The sequence below is a fragment of the Sapajus apella genome, unplaced genomic scaffold, assembly GCF_009761245.1.
Source record: "Sapajus apella isolate SASKATOON/1434 unplaced genomic scaffold, GSC_monkey_1.0 scaffold1, whole genome shotgun sequence".
In the NCBI taxonomy this organism is placed as follows: Eukaryota; Metazoa; Chordata; class Mammalia; order Primates; family Cebidae; genus Sapajus; species Sapajus apella.
The window spans coordinates 7,975,518-7,988,611 of record NW_022436941.1 but is presented as its reverse complement, the minus strand read 5'-3'; the positions used below and the strand labels follow the sequence as shown (position 1 = coordinate 7,988,611).

Here is a 13,094-nt window from a genome sequence, read left to right as displayed (position 1 = left end):
GTGTGTGTGTGTGTGTGTGTGTGTGTGTGTGTGTGTGTGTGTGTGTGTATATATATATATATATATATATATATATATATGACAGGGTCTTGCTCTGTCACCCTGAGGTATAGGTATATAATCATAGCTCTATGTTGCCTCAACCTCCTGAGCTCAACAATCCTCCTGCCTCAGCCTCCCGAGTAGCTGTAACTACAGGTGTGCACCACCACACCTAGCTAATTTTTTTTATTTTGAATTTTTTGTAGAGACAGTGTCTCACTTTGTTACCCCCCAGACTTGTCTCAAACTCCTGGATTCAAGCAACCTTCCTGTCTCAGGCTCCTGAAGTGCTGGGATTACAGGTGTAAGTCATCACTCCCAGCCTGGTCAACTGTTTTTTTACAAGAATTCCAAAATAATTCAACAGGAGAAAAAAATCATCTTAACAAATGATACTGAAACAACTAGATATTCACATGCAAAAGTAAGAGTTGGACCTCTACCTCACACCATATACAAATATTAACTCAAAATGGATTAGAGACTCAAGTAAAAGCTAAAATTGCAAAATCATTAGAAGAAAACATAGGGGAAAATCTTCATGACATTGATTTTACAACCCAAAATTGGATCTAGCAACAATTCCTTGGATATGACACCAAAAGCATAGGCAAAAAATTGAAAAACAGATGTTTTGGACTTCATCAAAATTGAAAACTTTTGTGCAAAGGACTATTGAGAGAGTGAAAAGGGGCTGGGCGCAGCAGCTCACGCTTGTAATCCTAACACTTTGGGAGGCTGAGGTGGGCAGATTGCTTGAGCTCAGGAGTTTAAGACCACCCTGGCAACATGGTGAAACCCCATGTCTGTACCTACACACACACGTGAAAAGTGAAAAGGTAACCCAAAGAATGAGAAAATACATTTTTTAAATGGACAGAGTTGGATGCAGTGTCTCAGCCTGTAATCTCAGCACTTGGGAAGGCTGAGGCAGGCAGATTAATTGAGGTGAGGAGTTTGAGGTCAGCCTGGCAACATGGCGAAACCCCGTCTCTACTGAAAATACAAAACTTAGCCAGGTGTGATGGCACGCACCTGCAATCCCAGTTATCTAGGAGGCTGGGGCATGAGAATCGCTTGAACCAGGGAGGTGGAGGTTGCAGTAAGCTGAGATCATGCCACTGCACTCCAGGCTGGGCAACAGAGAGAGACCCCATCTCAAAAAAAAGGAAAAGGATCTGAATATACATTTCTCCAAAGAAGATATACTAATAGTAAACCCATGAAGAAATATTCAACATCCTCAGTTATTAGAGAAATGCAAATCAAAACCACAATGAAGCTGCTCTGCCTATGGAATAACTATTCTTTTACTTCTAAAAATAAACCAAACAAAAAGACAACCACACACACAATGAGATGCCATTTCACAGCCATTAGGATAGCTATTTTATACATATATACACATACACACACACACATATATACACATACACACATACTTGTAATTTTATTTGCTGTGTGTACACACACACACTCACAGCAAATAAAATTACAAGTGCTGGCTATGAGGTGGAGAAGTTGGTATACTTGTAAATTGCTGGTAGAAATGTAAAATGCTACGGCCACAAAGAATTACCCTGTGATCCCGCTGTTCCATTTCTAGGAATAGATCCAAATGAACTGAAAGCAGAGATTCTAGCAGATATTTGTAAACCAATGTTCATAGCAGAATTATTCACAATAGCTAAAAAGTAGAAACAATGGAAACGTCCACTGATAGATGAACAAAATGTGGTATGAGTACAATGGATTATTCAGCCTTAATAAGGAAAGAAAATCTGATATATGCTACAACATGAATGAGCCTTGAAAACCTCATGCTAAGTGAAATAAGACAGACACAAAAGAACAAATATTGAATGATTCACTTATAGGAATTACCTAGAACAAGCAAATTTGTAGAGATATAACAATAGTGGTTACCAGGGACAGCAAGGGGAAAAATGATTTTTTTTTTTTTTTTTTTTTTGAGAACAGGGTCTCACTCTGCCACCCAAGCTGGATTTGGAGCGCAGTGGCACAATCATAGCTCACTGCAGCCTTGACCTCTGAGGCTCAAGTAATCCTTCTGCCTCAGCCTCCTGAGTACCTGGAACTACAGGCTCATGACATCACGCCCAGCTAATTTTTGTATTTTTTGTGGAGATGGAGTTTTGCAATGTCGCCCAGGCTGGGATTTTTTTACATGAGTAACACTGCAGAACCCTGTCTGTTGCCCAGGCTGGGATTTTTTTTTTAACTCTACATAGGAAGAATTTCAGATTGGAATGATGAAAAAGTTTGAGATAGTAGTGATGGTCGGAAATCAACATGAATGTACTTAATGCCACTGACTTGCACACTTAAAAGATACTTAAAATAGTAAAATGTTGTTTAATATATATATTACAATAAAGTAACAAAAAGGCAGCCCACAGAATGATAGAAAATATTTGAAAATTGTTTAAGAAACTTGTATCTAGGCCGGGCATGGTGGCTCACGCCTGTAATCCAAGCACTTTGGAGGCCAAGGTGGACGGATCACCTGAGGTTGGGAGTTCAAGACCAGCCTGACCAACATGGTGAAACTCTGTCTTTAAAAAAAAAGAAACTTGTATCTAGAATATATAAATAATTCTTACAACTCAATAAACATACAAACAATTAGAAAATGGGCAAATGATCTTAATAGAGATTTCTTCAAAAAAGATATACAAATGGCTAAGAAGCAAACGAAGAGATGCTCAACATCATTAATTATCAAGGGAATGCAAATCAAAACCACAATGAGATACCATTTCACACCCACTTGGATGGTCAGAAAAGTCAGTTAAGTTCATTACATTCATGTGTAATGAATTTGTATGCTTATATCAAAATATCACATGTGCCTATAAATATGTACAACTATTATATACCCATAGAAAATAAAAATAAAAACATCTCCCAAAGTCAGGTGAGTGTTGAAAGGATGAGAAATCAGAACCCTCATACACTGCTGGTGGGAATATAAAATGGTGCAGCTGGTTTGGAAAAAAATCTAGCAGTTCTTCAAATGACTAAACATAGTTACCATATGACCTAGCAATTCCACTCTTAGGTATGTACTCCAAAGAAATAAAACTTCTACATGAATTTTATCAGCATTATTTGTAATAGCTAAAAAATGGAAACAGCCCAAATGTCCATTGACAAATGGATAAACAAAATTTGGTATAGCTATACAATGAAATATAGCCACTAGAAAGTACTGATACATGCTACAATACAAATGAACATTGAAAACATGCTAAATGAAAGGAGCCAGCCTATTGCATGACTCCATTCATATGAAAGTCCTGAATCAGGAAACCTATCAACAGGTTAGTAGTTGCTTAGGGCGGGGAGTGGGGCAGGATGGGAAACAGGGGCATATTAGCTAGAGTCTAAGATTTCTTTTTGAGGTGATAAACATGTTCTAAAATTGATGATAGTGATGTTGTCCCATGTTTATGAATACACTATAAGCCATTGAATTGTACACTTGAAATGGATAAATTATATGCTATATGCATATTTAATGAAGCTAAAAAGGGCACCAAGAAAAGATCATTTACAAGAATGAAAAGTACTTATTACATCTAGGAGTTACTTTTGGTTTATACATCAAGGTTTTAGAAACTCAAACACAAAATCACCATATCAAACTTACCTCTGCGCCTCCAGGGCACTCTCAAAACAGATGTATTGAAAACCTACATAAAAACCCTAGCATCCGCATAAGACCAGTCAGTAATATAACCAGTCTCTACTGCAAGCTTAGTAGCAACAGTTCTAAATGCAGCTAGAAAAAAATCTGTGGGGTTGGAGTGGAGGGAGCTAAGGAAATCAGCAAAAACCAAACCAAACCAAAAGACATAAAACCTTCCCTGGCTTCCTTTCATAAGGCCAGAGGTTTTAAATATATAAAGAAAAAAATACATTTACAAAGTCTTGTATATAGGTTTTCTTGGGAAAGTATGCAAGGCAATTTCCTTTAAATGAATGGGACAAATGTTATTTTGTTCTGTGTGACTTGATTAATTTATATATTCCAGTTAACAAGGAGAATTAGTACATTGTTCGCCAATCACACTAAAGCAACAGAAATGGGTTAAACTGCCTACTCTCTAGTCCTATTGAGTCTCACTTCATGAGGATTCAGGTGAAGTTAGGCTCTCTTTCACCCTGAAAAAGGATCAAAAGTTGAGCTATGGCCAGGTTTTAGACACTTCCTCTCTCCCCCAAAAGATCACTTAAAAGCAATCTTTAATAAAACACACAAAAATTTTATGCCATTGACAGAGATTTATTTTTCGATTAAGACTACAATCTGAATTGCCTATTTATAGTGCAAGTCCATCCAGGATTTATGCTAATTAAGGTTTTCCCTATCAAGAAAAAGACTCCTATGAAAAGAAAATAGCTCAAGGAAAAAAATGTAAAGTTCTCTACAATAATTATATTTCATTTAAATTTGGAAATAAAAAAAGGCTCTGAAGCAACAATTGATGTTATCCCGTTATCCTGATAGATGCCATGTAAGGTACTAATCTACACAGGCTCCTCTTTACACAACATATGCTGCATTTTATTGAGACTTAACATATGAAGCTTTCTCTTGAAGGCACAGATACTTTGCCAAATAGGCTCAAGGTTTTAAGGGGACCATTTGTTAACGACAGGTACACTTTGTAGCTATCATATCTTCATACTCTTTATAGGCAATTGAGCCATCAGGTTCAATGGTCAACACACTCAAGGGGCTGTATTTGGCAGGTACACATGATGGTCTTGGCACTGAGGAGTCCAGCTTCTCATAGATGATGTTCTGCACCATGGTGTGAACTGGAGAGCCATACCGATGTCCAACTGCCCTTGGACAGTCCCCTTTACAGTATCGAGGGTTGTACCTGTGCGGAGCCACAATCCAGTTGTCCCACTTCAGCTGACTAAAGCTAAGTCTAAAGTCATGGAGCTCACACTCATTTTGGGGAAAAATAAACTGTTTGAAGTACTCACTTAGATTGAGGGCAGCTGGGACCAGAGGCTTCTTCAATTTAGAGCTGACAGTTTCCTGTCCTCTGCGGTGACGGTGATGGGAAGTTCTCCCATCCTCAGCAGCCTCTTCTCCCACAGGATAGGCAGACTGACTTCTCTCCTGGTCAGGACACTGGGAAGGCCTCCTTTCATAGTGAAGGGAATACCACCTGTGATGAGCCTGAGCACTTGTGTCATTCAAATATAAGATGAGTGAGGGTGGTACCAGAAGAGTCATGTTAAACAAACCATTCTGTGCTAAAGGATGCTGCAGCTGGTCTTTCATGCATGTAAAATTTACAGACATGTGAACACTTCTCTTGTTGGAGGCCACTAAAGGTTGAAGGAGGCTGGTCACATCAATTTCAATCCACTTGTGTTTCTTTCCAAACTCAAACTGTGATTTAAAGGTAAATGAGTATGGACCTCTGGGGAGAGTCTTGCTAGAAAACTTTGGCTCCTTCATCATCAGGTTGCACACACATTTGATAGCAGAGGAAAAAGAAACTGAGTCATTGACAGTGTACAGCAAGACTGACTTGAGTAAGTGTTCAACGGTACTAATGCGATCCAGGTTAAATAGCAGGTCCACTGATGGAAGGATTCCTGAGAAGAAAAACAATCTAGCAGTAGTGCTTGAATATGAGTCAACATAACAGGCAGTCAAGTCAAGGAATCAGTACTTTGTAATATGCTTTCTCCCTTCTTTTTTTTCTGCTTTCTCAAGATTCAAAAAAGAAATGGGGTTTAATATAGAAAAGGAAGGCAACTGGTACCATTACTAATTCCCAGCAACCATACTGGACATTTTCTCTCTAGAAAGTCAGATTTGGTGGTGAATTAAAGTAACAGGGAATCACTACATTCTGAGGTTTCAATTTTATTTTTTTCAAGACAGGGTCTCACTCTGTTACCCAGGCTGGAGGGCAGTGGCACCATCACGGCCACTGCACTCTCAACCTCCCAGGCTCAACTGATCCTCCCACCTTAGCCCCCCAAGTAGTTGGGCCTACAGGTGCGAGCCACCACGCCCAGCTAATTTTTTTTTTTTTGTAGAGACAAGGTCTCGCCATGTTGCCCAGGCTGTTCTCCAACTTCTGGGCTCAGGTGATCCTCCTGCCTCAACCTCCCAAAGTGCTGGAAGCACAGGCATGAGTCATTGTGCTCAGCCTGAAGTTTCATTCTGAATAATTTGCTCCAAACACAGAAGCAGCTGATAAGGAAAGTAGTATTTTTCACTTGGATCGTCTCTAGAGGGCACACCATAATAGAAACACTTATCAGACTTATTAAGATGACATTCTAAGCCTTAGTGAAGAAAGCCAATTTACAAGGTAATCGTCCGAGTTAATTTAGAACACTTGAGATTAAGAACAGATGCTCTAAAACCACTATATTAAAATAGGATATTAAGGAAGGAAAAAGGGTTTTTGTTTGGAGACAGAGTCTCACTCTGTCGCCCAGGCTAGGGTGCAATGGTGCAATCTCGGCTCACTGCAACCTCCGCCTCCCAGGTTCAAGCCATTTTCCTTCCTCAGCATCCCAAGCAGCTGGGACTATAGGAATGCACCACCAGGCCCAGCTAATTTTTGTATTTTTAGTAGAGATGGGGTTTCACCATGTTGGCCAGGCTGGTCTCGAACTCCTGACCTCAAGTGATTCGTCCGCCTCAGCCTCCCAAAGTGCTGGAATTGCAAGCTTGAGCCACTGTGCCTGGCCTAGGAGAAAGGATTTTAAGCAGACACAACTGCCCTGTTGGGTTCCAATGATTTTAAATCAAGAGCTGGTTGCTCGGCTCAATGGCTCACATTTGTAATCCCAGCACTTTAGGAGGCTGAGGCAGGTGGATCACCTGAGGTCAGGACTTCAAGACCAGCCTGTCCGATATGGTGAAACCCTATCTCTACTAAAAATACAAAAATAAGCCGGGCACGGTGCCGTGCGCCTATAGTCCCGGCTACTCAGGAGGCTGAGGCAGGAGAATCACCTGAACCTGGGAGGTGGAGGTTGCAATGAGCCAAGATTGCACCACTGCACTCTAGCCTGGGCCACAGAGTGAGACTCAGTCTCAGAAAGAAAAAAAAAAAAAAGCTGGTAAATATGTTATTTTTTTAAAGCACCATACCCAACTGCTGAGTCAAACTGTGAACTAATATTTTGTTCTTGTAAGGGCTGACCGTTCCAAATGGGGACTTAAGATTTTCTCTCAAACAAAGTAACAAGGAAAAAATATCCTATTTAACATGGCACACCAATAGCTGTTAGAGATGTTTAAAGCCCATTTCCGGGCCAAAAGTTTAGTGGTATACAAAGAGATGCTACTATTCTCCAGCAGCATTTCCCCTCAGCCTTGAAAGCCATTAAGTCTCTGGTGTCGCTTTAAAATTCCATCTTGTAAGCCCACCTTAACCAATGAGAGCATCAGGAACAAACAATAAGCTCAAGTCCCAGATTTGTTTCAGTTGGATACTGAGTTTTATGCAAAATAAAATGCAATTCAAGGAGCTAGGCTCAGCTCCTTTCTGTAACTGAAATGCAGAAGTGTTTATCATCCTCCCTCCATCCAGTTAACCAATCTGCTTTTACACACCTGTTACCTGGTCTTCAGGAGCCTGCTTGTGCTGGGTACAGGGGGTGAAGAGCCGAACAGTGTTGTAGAGGTGACTTCTATTGGATTTAGGAATCCCTTCCTTCGTAGCGTATGTCTTATAGAGCTTCTTCATGTAGTGCAAAGCTCTGGAGTCTGGCTGCAGCCTAGGTGCCCCACCTCGCCCACCAGAGAGAACTTTGAAAAGTGGGGGAAGGAGGCCAGCTCTGTCTCTCTCATCTGTAGGCCGCAGCAAGGACCAAGGCTTAGCCTCAGATGCCAACTCAGCACTAGCAGCAATCTGAGCATCTCCCCTAGAAGCCTGGGAACCAACACTAATAGGAAAACACAACCAGTCAAAGCAGCAAAACCAAAGGAGGAATTTGCTGGGAAGCGCCATGGCTTGGGAGAACTAGTGAGGAACATTATTTCTCCATGCCAGTCCTCTTCCTAAAAGCCAGGAAGAGCCTACCTTGGTCTCTTAAATAAATTTTAGGTGTGTGGGTGGAAGAGCATCACCTCTGTAATCAGGCCTCAAGTATGCCTAGCTGAAGATGATTTTTATCAGCTCTATATCAAGCAGCTGATAACACCTTATTCAGCCAATGTATTCATCAGATAGAGATTTGGTTATTTAGCTTTCCTCTCTTTTCCCCTGCCATTTACTTAAAACCTGTCATTGTTGTACTACTGGGCTAGCTATGTAGCTGAAAGTCTACGATAAATTGAGGAATTATCTTAAATCTCTCAATTTTTGAGAAACTTGGATTCCTAAAATGTTTGTTAGGTGATTGAAACTTCTGAGGCACGTGGAAAAGCTAACCAATTATTCATGATGATACTCAGATCTGTTGGTATTCAACGAACGTATGGTATTAGCTTTACTCTTCTTCTTAATTTATCCCCGCTGCCTCTTCCACTTCCAGGTATTTACAATATATAATTATTCAGTGCATGTTAATTTGAGGGGTGAGAAAGTCATAGTTGGCATGGAAGTTCCCAGTCGTCCCAAGTGGCTGGGTACAGAATATGTACTTGGAGTATTGCAATTGTATTTGCAATGTTCCTAAAAGAGAAGGACATTCCTTTAATCTTGATTTATTTTTAAATATAACATCTTGATGTCCTTACTTTGGTCCACACACTCATCTATACATATTTTGGTTGAAAGGTTTTGGGATGTTTGCAGATGCTATACAATAAATGTTTTATTTTTTATCATTCATCCAAATGGTGGTAGAATTCGCTATAGCATTTCTGTCCTTACCTGTATTTCTGTTCTTGCCTTGGAGCTGAGACCAGGCTAGACATTATGGTTTAGAAAAATGAGGCAAAGAACACCACAAAAAGCTGAAATGAGGGGATATTCAGCGCCACTCCGAAAGAGACTGTGCTGGAAGAAAGTCAACTCACACTCATAGTACAAGATACAAAGCCAGTCTGTGCAGTAGCTAGAATGAGAAAATTAAGGTATGTCTGCAAAATACAAGTTGACTGCCTGCCGAGACTCTGTGGTCCGTAAGCAGTATTAGAAAACACACTCAACTGTTGAATGAGAGTTTGGTCCTAGATTAGATATGGCCAGCAATTCCACTAACAAAACATTGACAGCCGCCGCACGATGAGCTGCACAGCACAACAGCATCGTTAAGCAGAATGCACTTTAGGGAAAACACCAGAAGGCCTCTCACCCGACAGTCCTTGCTTCTCATGCGGGGAGAGGAAAGAACTGGGGCATAGTGATACCCCTCACCCCACGCAAACCATCTGGGGAGGAGGCTGGCTGCTGTCGACGCAGCCTCAGTGTTCATCAATTGCTTGATGATTATTTGATGATTTTTGTGGCTGAATTTCAAGAAACGTTTGTATTATCTCTTGGGACTGTTTACACCCTGCCAGTGGACTCTAAAACAGAGGTTACCAAGAAAAGCCCTAGATGTGTGTCCCTGATTTTGGTGCTGGGGTTGCTGGTGGCCTGAACATAACGGAGCCCCCTTTGAGCTACTGGCCAAGACCAAATAAAACTTCGCGCTCCTCTGCTGCGGGGTGCCCTGGCCTCGAGACTCAGAGGCGCTCTGTCTACAGCCGGGAGTACTCGGAGGCCCCAAGCTCCTGGCCAGCGCGGCCCCGAGGTCGGCAGGCCCCTTCCTTGTCACCTCTTTGTCCCCTCACCCGCCTCCCGCATTCGACCGCTTTCTGACTGGACTCCACAGAAAGGCCGACGGCTGAGGAGAAGTGTGAGCGCCTCCGCCTGTCCACTGCTCCCCAAAGCCCGCTCAACCCCCGACGTCCTCCGCTAGGCTCCAAGCCACGGACCCAGGGAAGGCCTCCAAGGCACCGCCCACCTACGGGTCACCCAGTCAGGACACTTCTTTCTGGGACAAAGGCGTCACCCCCCTGGAGGCAGCAGGAAAATGGTATCTCCCAGAAGTGATCTCACGTCCTCCAAGAGCCGTTTCCGATCTTACCGGAAGTGACGAACGAGTCCACCGAATCGGTGACTGCGGTGGGGTAGGTGACTCCAGTGCGTGAGTGGCGTCTGGTTGTGCTGTGTTAGTGGACCCTGGGAGGCTAAGGGTGCCCCCCCTCCCTGGGCTGGGGAAGGATAAGGAGTGCAGGGGCAGGCGTCTGGGGTTGGGGACAGACCCCCGCGGGGACTGCGGCGCTTCGCGAAAGCGAGCCAAGCGCCCGTCCGCCCTTGGTCTTGCAGGGCCGCCGCCACCATGGGCCGCGAGTTTGGGAATCTGACGCGGATGCGACATGTGATCTCCTACAGCTTGTCACCTTTCGAGCAGCGCGCCTTCCCGCACGTTTTCACTAAAGGAGTCCCCAACGTGGTGCGCCGCATTCGGGAGTCTTTCCTTCGCGTGGTGCCGCGTGAGTGCCCAGGGCCCGTGGGGGCGGGAGGCTGGACCCCAGCAGCAGCAGTCACTGCGGCTCCCCTCTGAGCGCTGGCGGTCGGGCAGGCGCTTTGTAATTTGCAGTACACACCTTTCTCGTTGAATATTCGTGACCGCCCATAAGCTGGTCATATTATCCTCCCCATCTTACACGGGGAAAACTGAGTTACAGAACTGAAATGACTGGCTCAGGGTCACTCGGGTGATTCCAGCATGTTCTTCTGAGGTCATCTTTATCCAATTCTTACCAGTGGTGAAATGCTTTGTAAAACATGCAGCAGATAGTGATGATAGTTACACGGCCTTGGATATGCTAAGAACTACTGAAGAGTATACTTTAAACAAGAGGACTAAGATCTTTTTTTTTTTCTTTATGTCTTATATGTGTGCTCTCTTGTTTTTTAAAGCGTTTATAGGGTTTTATCTTCTCTACACATGGGGGAATGAAGAGTTTGAGAGATCCAAGAGGAAGAATCCGGCTGACTATGAAAATGACAAATGAGCAACGCACCCGAATGACAGTTCCTTGACTCTGAAAGACCTTTCTCTGGAAGAGGAGTCTGCATTGTAGTCTCTTAAAGACACAGTAAACTTCCTATGGTCTGCACTGTTGTGATTTTACATTTTTGTGAACAGAATCCTGTGTGACCCCTAATATTCAAGTTCATGAAGCTCCCCTCCTCAGCATGAGTCTTAGAAGTTTTTACCTGGTCTAGGGTTTTAGTGAAGGAGCAGGGCTCGCCTTTTGTTCCATAATCTACAAGAAAGTAGCTGTAGCTAACCGTTTGTGGGTGACATGGGCTGTGGGGAATGCTGGTTCTTGGCCCTCTGCTGCCATAACAATAAAGTCTAGTAACTATATGGTAATTACTATATTTCAGGTACACTTTTTTTTTTTTTTTTTTGAGAGGGAGTTTCACTCTTCTTGCCCAGGGTGGAGTGCAATAGCTCAATCTTGGCCCACTGCAACCTCTGACTCCAGGGTTCAAGCCTTTCTCCTGCCTCAGCCTCCCGAGTAGCTGGGATTACAGGCCCGTGCCATCACGCCTGGCTAATTTTTTGTATTTTTAGTAGAGGAGGGGTTTCTCCATGTTGGTCAAGCTGGTCTTGAACTCCTGACCTCAGGTGATCCGTCCACCTCAGCCTCCCAAAGTGCTGGGATGACAGGCGTGAGCCACTGTGCCTGGCTGATTTTTTGTTGTTGTTTTTTGTTTTTTGAGATAGAGTCTTGCTCTGTCACCCAGGCTGGAGTGCAGTGGTGCAATCTCCACTCACTGTCACCTCTGCCTCCTGGGTTCCAGCAATTCTCCTGCCTCAGCCTCCCAAGTAGCTGGGATTATAGGTGCAGGCCACCACTCCTGGCTAATTTTTTGTATTTTTATTAGAGACAGGGTCTCACCGTGTTGGCCAGGCTGGTCTGGAACTCCTGACCTTAGGTGATCTGCCTGTCTCAGTGTTGCAAAGTGCTGGGATTACAGGCGTGAGCCACTGCAAGCCTGGCTCCAAGTACTCTCCTCATCCACACAAATGAACTGTGAAACCTCACAAGCACCCTTGATGTGTCACCCTCTTTTTGCAGATGAGGAAACAGTCACAGAGATTAAGTAATTTGCCAGAAAGTATACAGCAGTGAATGGTGGTGTCTTGCACTAAAGTGATGCTCTTAAAGCTATGTTTTAATTCCAGGGTGTCCGATCTTTTAGCTTCCTTGAGTCACACACAAAATACACTATGATAGTTGATGCGCTTTAAAAAAATTACAAAAACTCAATGTTTTAAGACAACTCAATTTTTGTTGGGTCAGATGCTGCCCACGGGCTGCAGGTTGGACAAGCTTGCTCTACTCCGTTTCCTTCTAAGGCAGGCCTTACCCTGAGGGGATCTCTTGGCCTCCACAGAAGTTTTCTGTTTCTGTGCCAGGGAGCCAACAGTGTTTTAAATCATATGTGGTTCATAAAGCCTCAATGATATACTCTGGCTCTTTATGAAAAAAAGTTAACCCCTGCTCTAGAGCGCTTACATTCTTTTTTTTGGTAGAAAAGGTACCTTGCCCACCAGGAGATGGTGGGGGTAGATGTGGTTGGCCGTTCTATGCCTCTCGTCCCTCAGAGAGGCTTCTCTTAAGCTTAGGTGCACGGATCTCACCTGGGGTAGTGGTTATGTGGAATAAGGTGAGTTGCATAGCTCAGTCAGCACAGTACATAATATGAAAGCTGAGATTTGTTTACAGAAACTCTTCTAAGGACACTTCTGCTAGCAGCAACTTCTATTCTGGCTCAGACTATGTTTATTATCCTAATTACTGCTATTGCCTTTTAACAATCAAAAGATAACTTCAAAACATGGCTGGATTCGGTGGCTCATGCTGTAATCCCAGCACTTTGAGAGGCTGAGGTGGGTGGATCACTTGTGGTCAGGAGTTTGAGACCAGACTGGCCAACATGGTGAAACCCCATCTCGCTCCTAAAAATACAAAAATTAGCTGAGTGTAGTGGTGTACACTTGTAATCCCAGCTACTCAGGAG

General features: G+C 43.3%; 2 protein-coding genes across 3 annotated transcripts; one reads left to right on the top strand and one right to left on the bottom strand.

Moving 5' to 3' along the window:
- Positions 1–4,335: 4,335 nt before the first annotated feature.
- Positions 4,336–8,856, bottom strand: GDF9 (growth differentiation factor 9). The gene is made up of 2 exons (XM_032254009.1): positions 7,673–8,856; positions 4,336–5,688 (listed from the first exon to the last, which is right to left on the bottom strand). The coding sequence occupies exons 1-2, from the start codon at positions 8,067–8,069 to the stop codon at positions 4,718–4,720; spliced, it is 1,368 nt and encodes a 455-aa protein (XP_032109900.1). The 5' UTR covers positions 8,070–8,856; the 3' UTR covers positions 4,336–4,717.
- Positions 8,857–9,933: 1,077 nt separating this feature from the next.
- On the top strand, positions 9,934–11,176 carry LOC116534032 (cytochrome b-c1 complex subunit 8). 2 transcript variants are annotated; one of them, XM_032254209.1, is made up of 3 exons: positions 9,934–10,197; positions 10,380–10,546; positions 10,977–11,176. In XM_032254209.1, the coding sequence occupies exons 2-3, from the start codon at positions 10,393–10,395 to the stop codon at positions 11,069–11,071; spliced, it is 249 nt and encodes an 82-aa protein (XP_032110100.1). In that variant the 5' UTR covers positions 9,934–10,197; positions 10,380–10,392; the 3' UTR covers positions 11,072–11,176. The 2 variants fall into 2 exon arrangements, with proteins under 2 accessions (XP_032110100.1, XP_032110032.1); XM_032254141.1 differs by having other exon boundaries at positions 10,070–10,193.
- Positions 11,177–13,094: the final 1,918 nt, after the last annotated feature.

Bases quoted from the DNA above. Each gene is read 5' to 3' on its own strand.
- GDF9 (XM_032254009.1), bottom strand. From the start codon at position 8,069: ATGGCGCTTCCCAGCAAATTCCTCCTTTGGTTTTGCTGCTTTGACTGG. The intron at 5,689-7,672 runs GTGTGTAAAAGC...TTTTCTTCTCAG, and splicing joins TCCTGAAGACCAGGTAACAG to GAATCCTTCCATCAGTGGAC.
- LOC116534032 (XM_032254209.1), top strand. From the start codon at position 10,393: ATGGGCCGCGAGTTTGGGAATCTGACGCGGATGCGACATGTGATCTCC. The intron at 10,547-10,976 runs GTGAGTGCCCAG...TGTTTTTTAAAG, and splicing joins TTTCCTTCGCGTGGTGCCGC to CGTTTATAGGGTTTTATCTT.